The sequence below is a fragment of the Homarus americanus genome, unplaced genomic scaffold, assembly GCF_018991925.1.
Source record: "Homarus americanus isolate GMGI-L3 unplaced genomic scaffold, GMGI_Hamer_2.0 scaffold3806, whole genome shotgun sequence".
Taxonomy (NCBI): Eukaryota; Metazoa; Arthropoda; class Malacostraca; order Decapoda; family Nephropidae; genus Homarus; species Homarus americanus.
In genome coordinates, this window is record NW_024713295.1 from 324,825 (window position 1) to 337,583 (window position 12,759).

General features: G+C 44.0%; 1 protein-coding gene across 1 annotated transcript; it reads right to left on the reverse strand.

Annotated features, from left to right (window-relative positions):
* Positions 1–7,052: 7,052 nt before the first annotated feature.
* LOC121871771 (mucin-13-like) lies at positions 7,053–7,746 on the reverse strand. Its single transcript, XM_042374225.1, has 2 exons — positions 7,261–7,746; positions 7,053–7,088 (listed from the first exon to the last, which is right to left on the reverse strand). The coding sequence occupies exons 1-2, from the start codon at positions 7,744–7,746 to the stop codon at positions 7,053–7,055; spliced, it is 522 nt and encodes a 173-aa protein (XP_042230159.1).
* Between the last annotated feature and the right edge of the window lie 5,013 nt (positions 7,747–12,759).

Below are 12,759 nucleotides of genomic sequence, written 5' to 3' on the forward strand. Positions count from 1 at the left end.
GTTATTAGGTAAGACTTTCAAGCTTGAGAGAGAGAGAGAAAGACACACACACACACACACACACACACACACACACACACACACACACACACACACACACACACACACACACGGTCATAAAAAAAATGATCGTGTCAACTTCATAACCCTGAAATAAATCCTTTAATACCAACTCTCATTACAGTGATTATATATTAAAAGATAAAAAAACAAATGACTATCAGATCCTAATCCTTGACCTTCTCTATACCAATGGCTGATTCACACTAATCATCATCATCATCATCATCATCCAATCTCTTACAATCCCATCGTAGAGACAAACAGGGTTAGATTATGTTAGGTTTAAGTTAGGTTAGGTTAGGTTAGATTAGGTTAGGTTAGGTTAGATTTATATAATATTGTTTGTATACTTGTACTGTATGTATTACCTGTACTGTCTATAAACATGATGAATCGGTGTAATCTTGTATGACGATTTTTACTGAATATCTATCTATATACCTATCTATCTATCTATCTATCTATCTATCTATCTATTGTAGTATTTACATATGGTGGTAACGGTGTGCGAGTCGAGTGTTTATTATTATTATTATTATTATTATTATTATTATTATTATTATTATTATTATTATTATTATTATTATTATTATTATTATTATTATTATTTCCTGGGTTTTTTCTTCTTCGTCGTGTTATTATTATGAGCATTATCATCACCAACTTCTGTCATCACCTCCTTCACGTCCATATTTTTCATCCCTCAATTACCTCACGCTTATTTCCATCCCGTATTTACCACCATTTTCCCGCGACCAATCAGAACATCGCTTATTTTCCGGAAACCTTTACGTCAACCAGATTGGAGACATAATTTGCTGGTCATTTTTGCACTAAATCCAATTACTATCAAAGGGGCTTGACTTGGCTTTGATTTGCTTCGGTATAGAATTCATAAGTCGAGGTATTTATATATATATATATATATATATATATATATATATATAATCCGGATATAATATTGCCAAGCGGATTAGTGACTCGCGAACGTGGATCATGTCAACACATTCGTAAGATTCTTTGGTATCGCGGTGGGTTTTCGTTGTCGTGAATATTATTAGCTGTCCTTACCTCGGGGTTCTCTCATGGGATCTTACGTTAACGTGTCCTCGTTATTTGAGACGTAAGAACACATTTAACGAGCCAAAGTGAGGCAAGGGAGAAGTCTACCCCTCCCCCCCCCTCCCACAAATGGCATTACTGTAGAATCACCCTGAGACTTTACTTTTATACTAGATACGGGTGAATGTGTGCAGGGGTGATGATATACCCCTCAATTCCCCCTTTCCTCTTCTCCTTTCCTCCTCCCTCCTATCCTCCTACCCTCGATTCAGATTCTCCATTTTCTCTGTCTCTCCCTTCTCCAAGTCGTAAAAGTAACCTGGTTACCATTTTTCTACGCCGTCGCGAATGGACAGAAAGGAAAGAGAGAGAGAGAGAAAGATTGAAAAAAAAAATCCAGAACTCCGCCATTTTACTTCCCTCTTTGGAGTTGGGATTTTTTTTTCGATTTTTTCCCAATGTTTGTTTTTTTCTGATAAATTCTGAAATGCTGCCCAATTTGGGACCCTAATTTTGTCGTTGTTTCTTTTCTTCTGATATTTTCATCAATTTGAGATTTTAATCTTATTTATATTTTGCCTAATTTATGGATTTTCTTCCATTGAAAATTTGATTGACGAAAACGGAGAGAGAGAGAGAGAGAGAGAGAGAGAGAGAGAGAGAGAGAGAGAGAGAGAGAGAGAGAGGTCATTCCTTCAGGGTAAATGCAATAATCATACAATATCTGGCTCGCCCTTTCCTGCACTACCACCGTCACTACTTCTTCTACCACTACCACTATCCATAACTACCACCATCACTACCACCATTACCATAACTACCACTACCACCAGAGATACCCCTTCCACCAACGCTACTGCTACTTTTACTATTACTATTACGCCACCACTACCATCATTCCCACTCCCACCACCACCACCAACAACAACAACAATAAATAACACCACTCACCACTACCACCAAACATCACCACCACCACTACCACCAAACTTCACCACCACCACTACCACCAAACATCACCACCACCATTATTACCACCACTACCACCAAACATCACCACTACCCCCAACAACAACACCAAACATCACCACCACCATCGCCACCACCCCATCGCCCACTAATGCCATCACCAACATCACTACCATCACCATCAGTTCGTCCAATCTCTTTGTAATTTAACACTGAGAATCCAATTCCTCTCATAATGTGAATTCCATATCCAATTTTCCCTCATATAGACTCTTATAGGCTCATCATAGGGCTTTAAAAATACTCTGTTGGTGGTGATGGTAGGTTTGGTGGTGGTGGTTGTGGTGGAGGCAGGTTTAGTGGTAGTTGTGGTAATGGTAGGTTTGGTGGTGGTGGTTGTGGTGGAGGCAGGTTTGGTGGTAGTTGTGGTGATGGTAGGTTTGGTGGTAGCTGTGGTGATGGTAGGTTTGGTGGTGGTGGTTGTGGTGGAGGCAGTAAATGTACGGGTGAGAGTAATAGATGTTGTGGTGGTGGTGGTGGTGGTGGTGGTTATGGTAGTGATTTATAACCAGCAATTGTGGTAGTTGTGGTGGTGGTGGGTGCTGGTTTTGGTTGTACAATAGTTGAGGCAGTGCGATTGTGATGGTGCGGGAGGAGGTGCACACACGCACGCACACAGGGTAACCTCACCATCGATCCTGGGGGCTTGGGCTGAAGGCTGACATTAAGGGCAGGTGAAACATTAATTACCTGCTTTGATGGACCGTCTACTGTAGCCCACACACCTGCTGGCTGCTGTAGGAATCACTGCTGTGTGCTGGTGTATCATTATTATTATTATTATTATTATTATTATTATTATTATTATTATTATTATTATTATTATTATTATTATTCCTCCTCCTCCTACTACTACTACTACTACTACTACTACTACTACTACTACTACTACTACTACTACTACTACTACTACTACTACTACTGCTATAACTCGATGGGATAGAGGACTCGTCAAGTGTGTTGGTGGGTTCGTTGTGTCATCGTGCCAGAGGGGACGATCAGAAGCCGATTATTATGAGAACTCTACAGCTGATGGCTCCTGTGAGAGCTAGCCCTTAAACTGGGTCACACTCGGCCAAAGGTCAAGGTGGCCGAAAATATCTCACTGTGAGAGGCGTATCAACATGGTTCTTCTTTTGGGGATATTTTTCACGTAATTGTTATCTGAATAAACTTGTTTGAAGTGTTTACATGTAAGGTATTATCGCCTCTAACAGTTGTTCACGGTAATATGTGTTATATAATTTTATCAAAAGAAAAAATCCAGTTAAATAAATCCCTTTGTCAAACAAAACCGTGTGAATCGCAATATTCTTTTTCCAATTAAAGAAAACGTGTGTTGTTAACAAGACAAACCAGCGAACCAGCTGAGAGGAAACATTGTCACGTGGAAACTAACTCAGAAACGCAACACACCTACTGCAGGCAAAACGATCTCTAGCCAAGGTGGACCTGATGCTCTGAGCTGATGACTAATAATTTTCCCATAAAAAATAGAAAACAGCCAATAGACTGGAGAGACAAACTCTACGTGTACCATAAACAGTGGGGCAAGACCTCCACGGTACCCCACCTAACACTCAGCAACACAGTAAGTTTTGTGGGGTGTTTCATCCAATTACTAAATGAAGTCAGATGAGATACATTGTTTAGATCAAGTAGGAAGAACAGTCAGTAGGTATCAAAGACTGTGAGGCAAATAGACTAAAGTAACTGGTGGTGGCGGTAAATGTGGCCGCCAAGATACGATACTTTTTTCAGGTGTACGACTACAGCGGACACATCCAGTATCTCAGTGGCTTGTGGATTACATCTGTCCACTAATTTTCGTCTTATTAAACCATCTAACTGCTTTCCTCATACCGCCATGCAGGATGAAGATGTATGTTAGGTGGTGAGGGGTTTGAATTATCGCCAAAATAATTGTCATAATGATTAACTTGTAAATATGGCGGCGGAGTAAAGGAAACATTCCAACACTTTCAATAGATTCAAAACACATCATGAGGGTTGTGTATTTTACTCAACGATCTAATAAAAAAGAACCACAGGATATCTGATAACATGTATACAGATTACGTTGAAGTCGCTTGTAGGAGACCTAACATACACACACACACACACACACACACACACACACACACACACACACACACACACACACATCAACAAGTAAAGACTATGTTTGGCGTCATAATACAACCACTTATACCAGATCTCCACACTGTATTATAATAGGTATGGGCATAAATACAACAATTAATTACTTATTTTTTTGTCAATTCACCCAAGGCAAAACGGCACGCGATCTTCTTCTCGTTTCTTAAGTGAGTTTAAAATATTTCCTTGTTCTTTCTCTGGTCTTACTTTCTACACATTAAAACAAACATTTATAGAGGAATTCACGGAGATAAATAATATTAAAATGATCAGACATCTTCACCTTAGGCCTACATACGTAACCCTGTGGCTGTACGTGTGTAAGCGAGTGTATTAGTGAAGAAGGGAGTTAGGGGTGGGAGTGAGGGGAGGAGTTAATGTGAGGTGGGGTGAGGAGGGAGCAATGTAGGGGTGGGAGTGGGTTAATGTAGGGGTGGGAGTGAGGGAGGGAGTTAATGTGGGGTGGGAGGGAGGGAGTTAATGTAGGGTGGGAGCAGGAGGAGTTAATGTGGGGGGTGGGGAGTGAGGAGAGTTAATGTAGGGAGGTGGGGTGGGGTGGGAGGGGCGGACGGGGTGAGGGAGTGGGGTGGGAGTGAGGGAGGGAGTTAATGTAGGGGTGGGAGTGAGGGAGGGAGTTAATGTAGGGGTGGGAGTGAGGGAGGGAATGAGGTGGTGAGAGGCAGCCCGGGGTGTTAAGAGGAAGCTGAGGTAATTGGCTCATGAATCTTGTCCCAAATTCACAAAGGCTCTTAGATGCATTTTCCCGCCTCTGGTGATACACTCCCTGGGCTGTGTGGAGGTACGTGCCAGGTAGCGTTAAGGGGTTTAATCATCAGGTGAAACAAGCTGGGGTTGCCTAAGCTTCAGGTGATCCGATAGACTGAATGATATTTATTCAGTAAAATCGTACAGTAAGATCTCATTGGCTCAGCGTGCACACAGAAACACACAACACGTTAGTATATATATGACTCCTACCAATATCAATAGCCTGTCAGTGTGTGTGTGTGTGTGTGTGTGTGTTTGTGTGTGTGTGTGTCCCGAAATCTCTCCCGGCAATTGAAAACGTCTTGGTACGCGCGCCGCTGGAGTTGGCTGCATGGTTCAGGATATACTGTAAAGGTCCTCCCCACCCACTGTGACTTGCCTCCTCCCGCCTCAAACACACCGTGAAGACTTGCTTTTGTTGGATAGATAGATAGATAGATGTTTATTCAATGAGATTTTCTTGCACGTTTACATTGATTTACTATGTAATTAAATTATTCAGATATGCAATAGACAGTACAGGTATACAAACGGTGTACATAGGCAGTACAGGTATACAATGTATATACGTGAACAGGTCGTCTTGTAGCCATTAAAAGGATAGTTTGGTCTTGGGTCAGATAAGGTCGTGTGTGTAGTGAGTAAGGTGAACCCTGGACAGACAGACGGCTGGTGATGGATGGTGGCTCGGGGGGGTGGGGGGGCTTCAGTAAATCCTCATTTCGTTCTCCTCCACCTCCCTCCTTTCTTCACCTTGTCTTCCTCCTGCTTCTCTCTCTGCGTACTTCGCCTCCTCCTCCTCTTCCTCCTCTCACCTTCAGTGCGATTGTATGTACAGATGGATAGTTGGATAGATGGATAAATGGAGAGTTGAGGGATGGATAGGAGGATAGAGAAATGGAATGATAGATGGTTAAAAATGCAAGACATACAGGTCGGAGAGAGAGAGAGAGAGAGAGATCAGCCTTACCATTAGCACCACATTTCCTCTCCCATCAACGCGAGTATCCAGTAGCACAGTTGGTGGCACTTGGCCCTCAGTTCTGGCACCACCACTACCACCACTACCACCACCACCACCACCACCACCAACCACCACTACCACCACCCCACTTCATGCAAGCAGCGGGGGTGGTGGTGGTGGTGGCGGCGGCGGAGAAATTAATTGAATAAGCTTTTAACTTGTTGGGTCATAAATCCAGTGAAACGAGCCAGTTAGGTCGTTGTCTTGTTTACGTTGACTCGTTAAAGGTGTCGTTTGTCGGGGGGTCGTTAAGGTATCGTTGGTATGGTAAGAGGGGGGAGGTAGTTAGGGAGGATTGTCATGGGCGTAGTTATTATCGTCATGGGGTGTTGGTGTAATATAACCTCTATGTCGCACTGACTTAGGGAAGGGTCGTGGTTAGGAGTTGTCGTGGTTAAGAGTCGTCTGTGGGCGTAGTTGAGGTACATTGTTTTAGGCTGTAGCACTGTGGTGTAGTTGTGGCACTTTCTTTTGGGAATTAAAACAAGACACTGTCGGGATCTTTATAGTACGGTTCTCTAAGGTGTAGTCAACCACGGCCAGGAGTCGTGCATGGTAGGTATACGTGTGTCAGGTGTAAGTCACTGTGGGTGTTCCTCTAAAGTGTAGCTGTACTGTATGACTTTAAGGTGGCTATAAATAATAATAGTGTAATGTTTACTTGAGCAGGAACCTCTGGGTCAGGGGGAGATTAGGCACCCCAGCTAACCTCATCTAACCTAACCTAACCTATCCTAATATACATAGCGTTCTATCTCTCATAAGTTTTATTTGTTGATGGACTTGCTGCACGCTTAAAAACCTTAATTGTTGAAGTGCAGTTTTAGCATTAAAACGTCAACGTCATTTAACATCAGGTGAAATAAGTTGGGTTGCCGCTCTTTTGGTTCGTCACAACAAGATGTCACCATCGCCTGACCTAGGATACTATTCTTGTGTTGTTTTGTTACTGTGCTTCAGCAACTAGGGTCTGAAGCACGTACTGTAAGTGGGTCCACATACTACACAATTATTGTCATTACGCACGAAAGTTCCTTCTCTATTTTGCTAAATCTGCCTTGTGTGTGGAGAACGTTGGCTGAGCCCCGCCCGCCGAGCCATGTGAGGGAAGGAGGGAAAGAGACCCATTTTTTCTGACTTGGATTCGTTCCTACTCCATTATTACTGGAGGGAGGCTCCACTCCAGCATTACTGGAGGGAGGCTCCACTCCAGCATTACTGGAGGGAGGCTCCATTCCAGCATTACTGGAGGGAGGCTCCACTCCAGCATTACTGGAGGAAGGCTCCATTCCAGCATTACTGGAGGGAGGCTCCATTCCAGCATTACTGGAGGGAGGCTCCATTCCAGCATTACTGGAGGGAGGCTCCATTCCAGCATTACTGGAGGGAGGCTCCATTCCAGCATTACTGGAGGGAGGCTCCATTCCAGCATTACTGGAGGGAGGCTCCACTCCAGCATTACTGGAGGGAGGCTCCATTCCAGCATTACTGGAGGGAGGCTCCACTCCAGCATTACTGGAGGGAGGCTCCATTCCAGCATTACTGGAGGGAGGCTCCACTCCAGCATTACTGGAGGGAGGCTCCACTCCAGCATTACTGGAGGGAGGCTCCATTCCAGCATTACTGGAGGGAAGCTCCATTCCAGCATTACAGGAGAAAACCTCTTGCTCCAGTGTTCCAGGAGCCTATCTAGCGGGAGGGAGATCGTGGAGGGGAGTGAGGGATGGAGGGAGGGAGGAGGAGGTGCAGACTGCAGCAGCTGTCGCGAGGAGGGAGTGACGGGCCTCCCCACGTTGGTGGCAACGCTCACCAATATGTGGACTAGGACAGGCTGTCGCTCACCACCTGCCTGCCTGATAATACTAATGGCTCGCTTGTCGGCGGCCCTCAATGTGGCCACGGCTAAATGTCGAGTAAATATATTGTCGGTGGATCGAGGCTGCAGTGGTGAGGGTGAGGGTGACAGGCGCCGTCCTCCAGCTGGTGATGCCTCTCAGTGGTGGTGTGCGACCTCCTGCACTTGCTGTATGGCGCCTCGCCAGCACTGTGTGTGGCTCACGACTCATGTGTTTTTTATGTTTACCCTTATTAACGGTGTTTTCTAGCATGACTTTATCTAAACTTTAAATCTACTAAAAGCTTGACCATGGTCGTAGACGGTTAAGAAAATAAGCTTCAGCACATAAATAGTTAAAAATATTACTCCTTAACCTCTCGTGACGATAGACTTGAGATCCTGAGGGATGAAAATGTTAGTTAATATTCAGTTATATCTAAGGTGAACACCGCCACCACACAGGAACTACTGCACCCACACTATTAATTATTCTGAATAAATCATCCGAATATCCTTATCTCATCTATGTTCTGTGGCTGTGGAACATTTTTACTCGTGTAATTAATTGTCTGTAGTGTCGTCATTAAGCGTGACCGGGTGTAATGGCCGTCCTCGTCCACAAGCTGGCCAGATTCCCACACTCACTCACCAGCCTCCTCCTGACTGTTTATCTTGTAGATGAATGTCAAATATTGTCCCTGGGCGAGAGCAAAGTTGGCATTTTCAGCTTCTCTCTCGTGTTGGTGTGTGTTTGTCCCGCCGCCTCGCTGCCCTGCCCAGCGTGCATCACAGTGCTGTTATGGACGTCTCTGGCCGGGGTGGAGGGGGGGGGGGATAGGCTTAGCGAAACTCACCCAATATCAGATCCGAATCCGGAACCTAGTTAAAGTTAACAAAGCTCAACCTTATCTAAGAGTATTGGGCTTCAAAATAGCCTACACAGGTCACTGGCTTCCTTCCTCGACATGGCCACCTCTAGTGGGTGGCCATTAGGTAAAATTGAACTTAAAGTAACCCGCACAGAACTTGCATTGACGAGCCCTCCCGTAACCGAACTTACCCTACCTGACCTACCTTACCTGTAAACTAACTTACTTGATTTACCCGATTTGAAACCTAACCTAACCTAACCTACCCCAAACATAAGATAACTCCAGCTCACCAAACTTGCGGAACAAAAAAAACTTGGCCCCGTCCACGCGTGTTCACTTTACCTTGCCAACTTTATACATTGGGGCCACAGATTCTTAAGTGTTCGTAAGATTATTTCTTTCTCTTAAATGGTGATGCAAAAACACAATAAATTCTTCAGACTTGCTAATTTAAACCATGGCACCTTGATAATGGTCTATGAGAGGGTCGATGCTATACATTTTGATAGTTTGTCGTCACCGTATACGTTCTCGTAAGGAATTTTAGGAATCCGGATCCAATGCTTAAATTTCTACTCACTATTCTGTGTTTGTTTTTCTTGTCTCATGATCTATTGTTTGTCTTCTCATATGATGTCTAACGTGAGCACTAGAGTCACTCTCTGCACTAAATCAACATATTACCGACTGGACAAGAGCATATGCCCGCCATTATCTTGCATTAAATATCTGTCCGTGTGTCAGTGTTGTACTATTGTTGTTCTGGTGCATCGAGACCCTCCCCTCACCAACACCTTGTATCTCAGTGTGGCAGGGAGGAGTAAATGTATCCTTGTATAGTTTTATGTTTCTGAGATAAGTTTTAAGTAGTTATTGTACAGGATAATATGGATCACCTGAAGATTATCCCCTCTAACTTATTTTACTTTGTGATTAACCACCTTTGAGCTAACATCACCTGTAATCTCCCCAAGGTAACGTTAGGGTGTTTAATTATCAGATGAATTAAACTAGAGTGCCTAATCTTCAAGTGATCCGATAAACTACGTGTGCTGTGGTGGGTCGAGGCTGTGTTCATCGAGCCTTACTATTAGTCTACCACGCAGGGTTTGTTGCCTCGGTAAGCCATCGTCAGAAAATGCAAATTCATTGTTGGTGAATCTGCCAAAAGACAACAGTTCCCTCGCCATTGACGTCACATCCTCGTATCTTATTGGCCTTGTGATGTGTCAGTCTGGCGCTGAGAATACCCCCCCTCAGATCTCTCCTCTTAGGCCCCCTTGTCTTCATACTCAATTAGGAAGGTCTCGACTAAATCTGATTCGCTGAGATACCAAATGTTTGAGTCATGTTTGTGGTCTCGAGGTAGAGGTGTGTGTGTGTGTGTGTGTGTGTGTGGTGCAGCTCGTCAAACTCCCTCTTGCCTAAGGTTTCCTGGATATATCGATCGCCACAAGTCTTGTCAGTGAGTGAGTGAGTGAGAAAGAGAGAGGGGCCTTGTGTTGACGACCAGTAAGATTGTAGGTAACGTGAGGCAGATTATTGTCATCTCTCTCTCTCTCTCTCTCTCACACAAAGACCTACACTCATGCTTAATGGGTACATCCGCACGTTCCCCCACCAGGTCGCGAATACTCTTTTTCTAACCAAGAGGTTAATGGAATGATTCAAAGCTGTGAGTCTTTGTAACTCTCGACGCAGGACTCTGAGAGGACCCAAGGACCCTACGTGTATCAACGGGCCACTTCCTCTCTCACCCCTTCCCTCCCCTCTCCTCTCCTCACCCTCTCCCTCTACTCGCCATCCTCCTTCTCTCTCTTCACCCTCCTTTCCTCTCCTAACCTTCTGTTCCCTCACCCCACTTCTCTCTCCTCACCGCCCCCAACGCCTTTCCTCTCCCTTCCCTTCCCCACTCCCTCTCATCTCCTCTTTCACCTATCCCATCACTCTCCCCCTCCTTCCCCTTTCCCCACAACCTCCCTACCCCAGAATGACCCCCCTCCCCCCACTGGGTCACCAACTCCACCTTTAGCGAGTCTTCCTTGATGGTGCTGTGTGTCTGTCCTCAAAGGTCCTCTCCACACACGTCACTTGGCGAGTCTCTTCTCACAGCTTTTACCTTTTTATTTTTACTTTTGCAGTTTCCTCCTCCTCCTCCCGTCTCCTTTCTTCTCTTAGTGCCTGCTTACTGTTTGCTTACCTACCTGCTTTTGTGCCTGCTTAATGTCTACCTACCTGACTTAGTACCTATTTTAAATGCCTGCTTACCTACCTGCTTGCTTTAGTGCCTTCTAGCACTTCCTGCTGTGTATAGGGTGTTGCCTGCGAACCTGGAATACCATGAGTGCTCGCTTGTGTGTGTGTGTGTGTGTGTGTGTGTGTGTGTAAGGTAGAGTGACACACAGGTGATATTATGGCATTGTTTGTCGGTGAAATTGAGTTTCAGTGCTTCGAACTTTGTCTCTGACTCGCTGCTGTAGCTGGCATTGTTAGCCTTGTCATTGTGTTTCATTGAGGCATCAGTTGAAATCGGTGGTGTATCATTAGTAGTGTCAGGTATACCATGTTTAGGTGCGTTGTATACTATATGTTTAGTGGTCTTGGTATGTTTATGACTGGCTCTCGTAACGTTATCAGAAGAGTATTGGAGGGGGTCATCAGTCGGTGGTTGGAGGAGGGGGTCATCAGTCGATGGTCGGGGTGGGGGGTATCATCAATCGGTGGTTCGGTGGTCGTGAGGGGCGGTGTTCTGCGTCATCTGCATATCAATAACCTGAGCACACAAGACCACTAGTGATTAGAGGGAACAGGTCCTCCTTCTTCGGCATAGAGATGAGCACCTTCAGAGAGCTGTTCATTTCATTATCTGTGTCTGTACCGAGTGTTTGGCTTGATGAAGGGGCGGGGGGTGTAATCCTAATTGGAGGATTTTTCTGACACGATAATTTCCCCGATGTCATTGTAACTTCATGTGATTTATTTTGTTGTGGTCTGTGTCTTAGCGTTGTCTGTTGGTGGATTTGGTGTTTGTGTGGAAATCCAAGCCACCATGTTAAATTTCTGTTGTTTTTATTCTTGTTAATCTGTTTTATCTTTGGATGATATAAGCTGGGGCGGGGGGAGGTTTATCTTCAAGCGATCCTTTCTTTTTGCTAATCGTTAAAGTCTTGGTTGCTTTACACACTACGGTAGGCAATAGTACTTGGGTAACGTGGTGTATTTGTGATGACCAATTTGTTATTTCATTTGATTCTGTATTTCTGTTTTAGCTTCGATATCAATTCCCTTTTGATATTCGACTTTTTTTTTTCATAATCATTCTCTCTGTCTCTCAATTATTAGTGAAGTTCTCTGTCTCTTGCGCGTCATGACCGGCATCTCTCAACCTCTCTATAAACTGACAAGATTCACCATCGTTCGTGAAATTCAAACTTCAACTCTAGGAGAAAAAAAAATCGACAACCAGAATGCAATTATTATGGAAATGTTGCCCCCACAAAGAGATGTTTTCAGTCTTGGGGAAAGTCATATTTAAAAAGCCTTAACAAATAGAAAATCCTGACAACCTTGAAATATCTTGAGCTAAACTGACGGAAACTCACTGTTCATCACCATGTTTCTAATCCGTTGGTGTTGTGAGTTGTTTTGAACAGACTTCGAGTGTACGTTTATTTTATTGGTATAAATGATTGATATTACGGGTGTGGGAGAGTTTTATTATTGCTACATATGACTTTTTGTTGAATAAAATTGAACAAGATCTGATACACAAACCTTTTCTTACTCGTTAACTGCTATTGTCTAATGTTTTACTTTCCTCTTCGTGCTTAATGACTTTAGGTGAACACTAAACCTTGTTATTGGTGTTCTTTAACTTTCCAAAACTGACTTTATTTTACGCGTTTAAAGACCTCAGTTGTTTAGTTGTTTAAGCATATGTAAAT

Bases quoted from the DNA above. Each gene is read 5' to 3' on its own strand.
- LOC121871771 (XM_042374225.1), bottom strand. From the start codon at position 7,746: ATGGAGCTTCCCTCCAGTAATGCTGGAATGGAGCCTCCCTCCAGTAAT. The intron at 7,089-7,260 runs GTAGGAACGAAT...ACCCACTTACAG, and splicing joins CTCCCTCCAGTAATAATGGA to TACGTGCTTCAGACCCTAGT.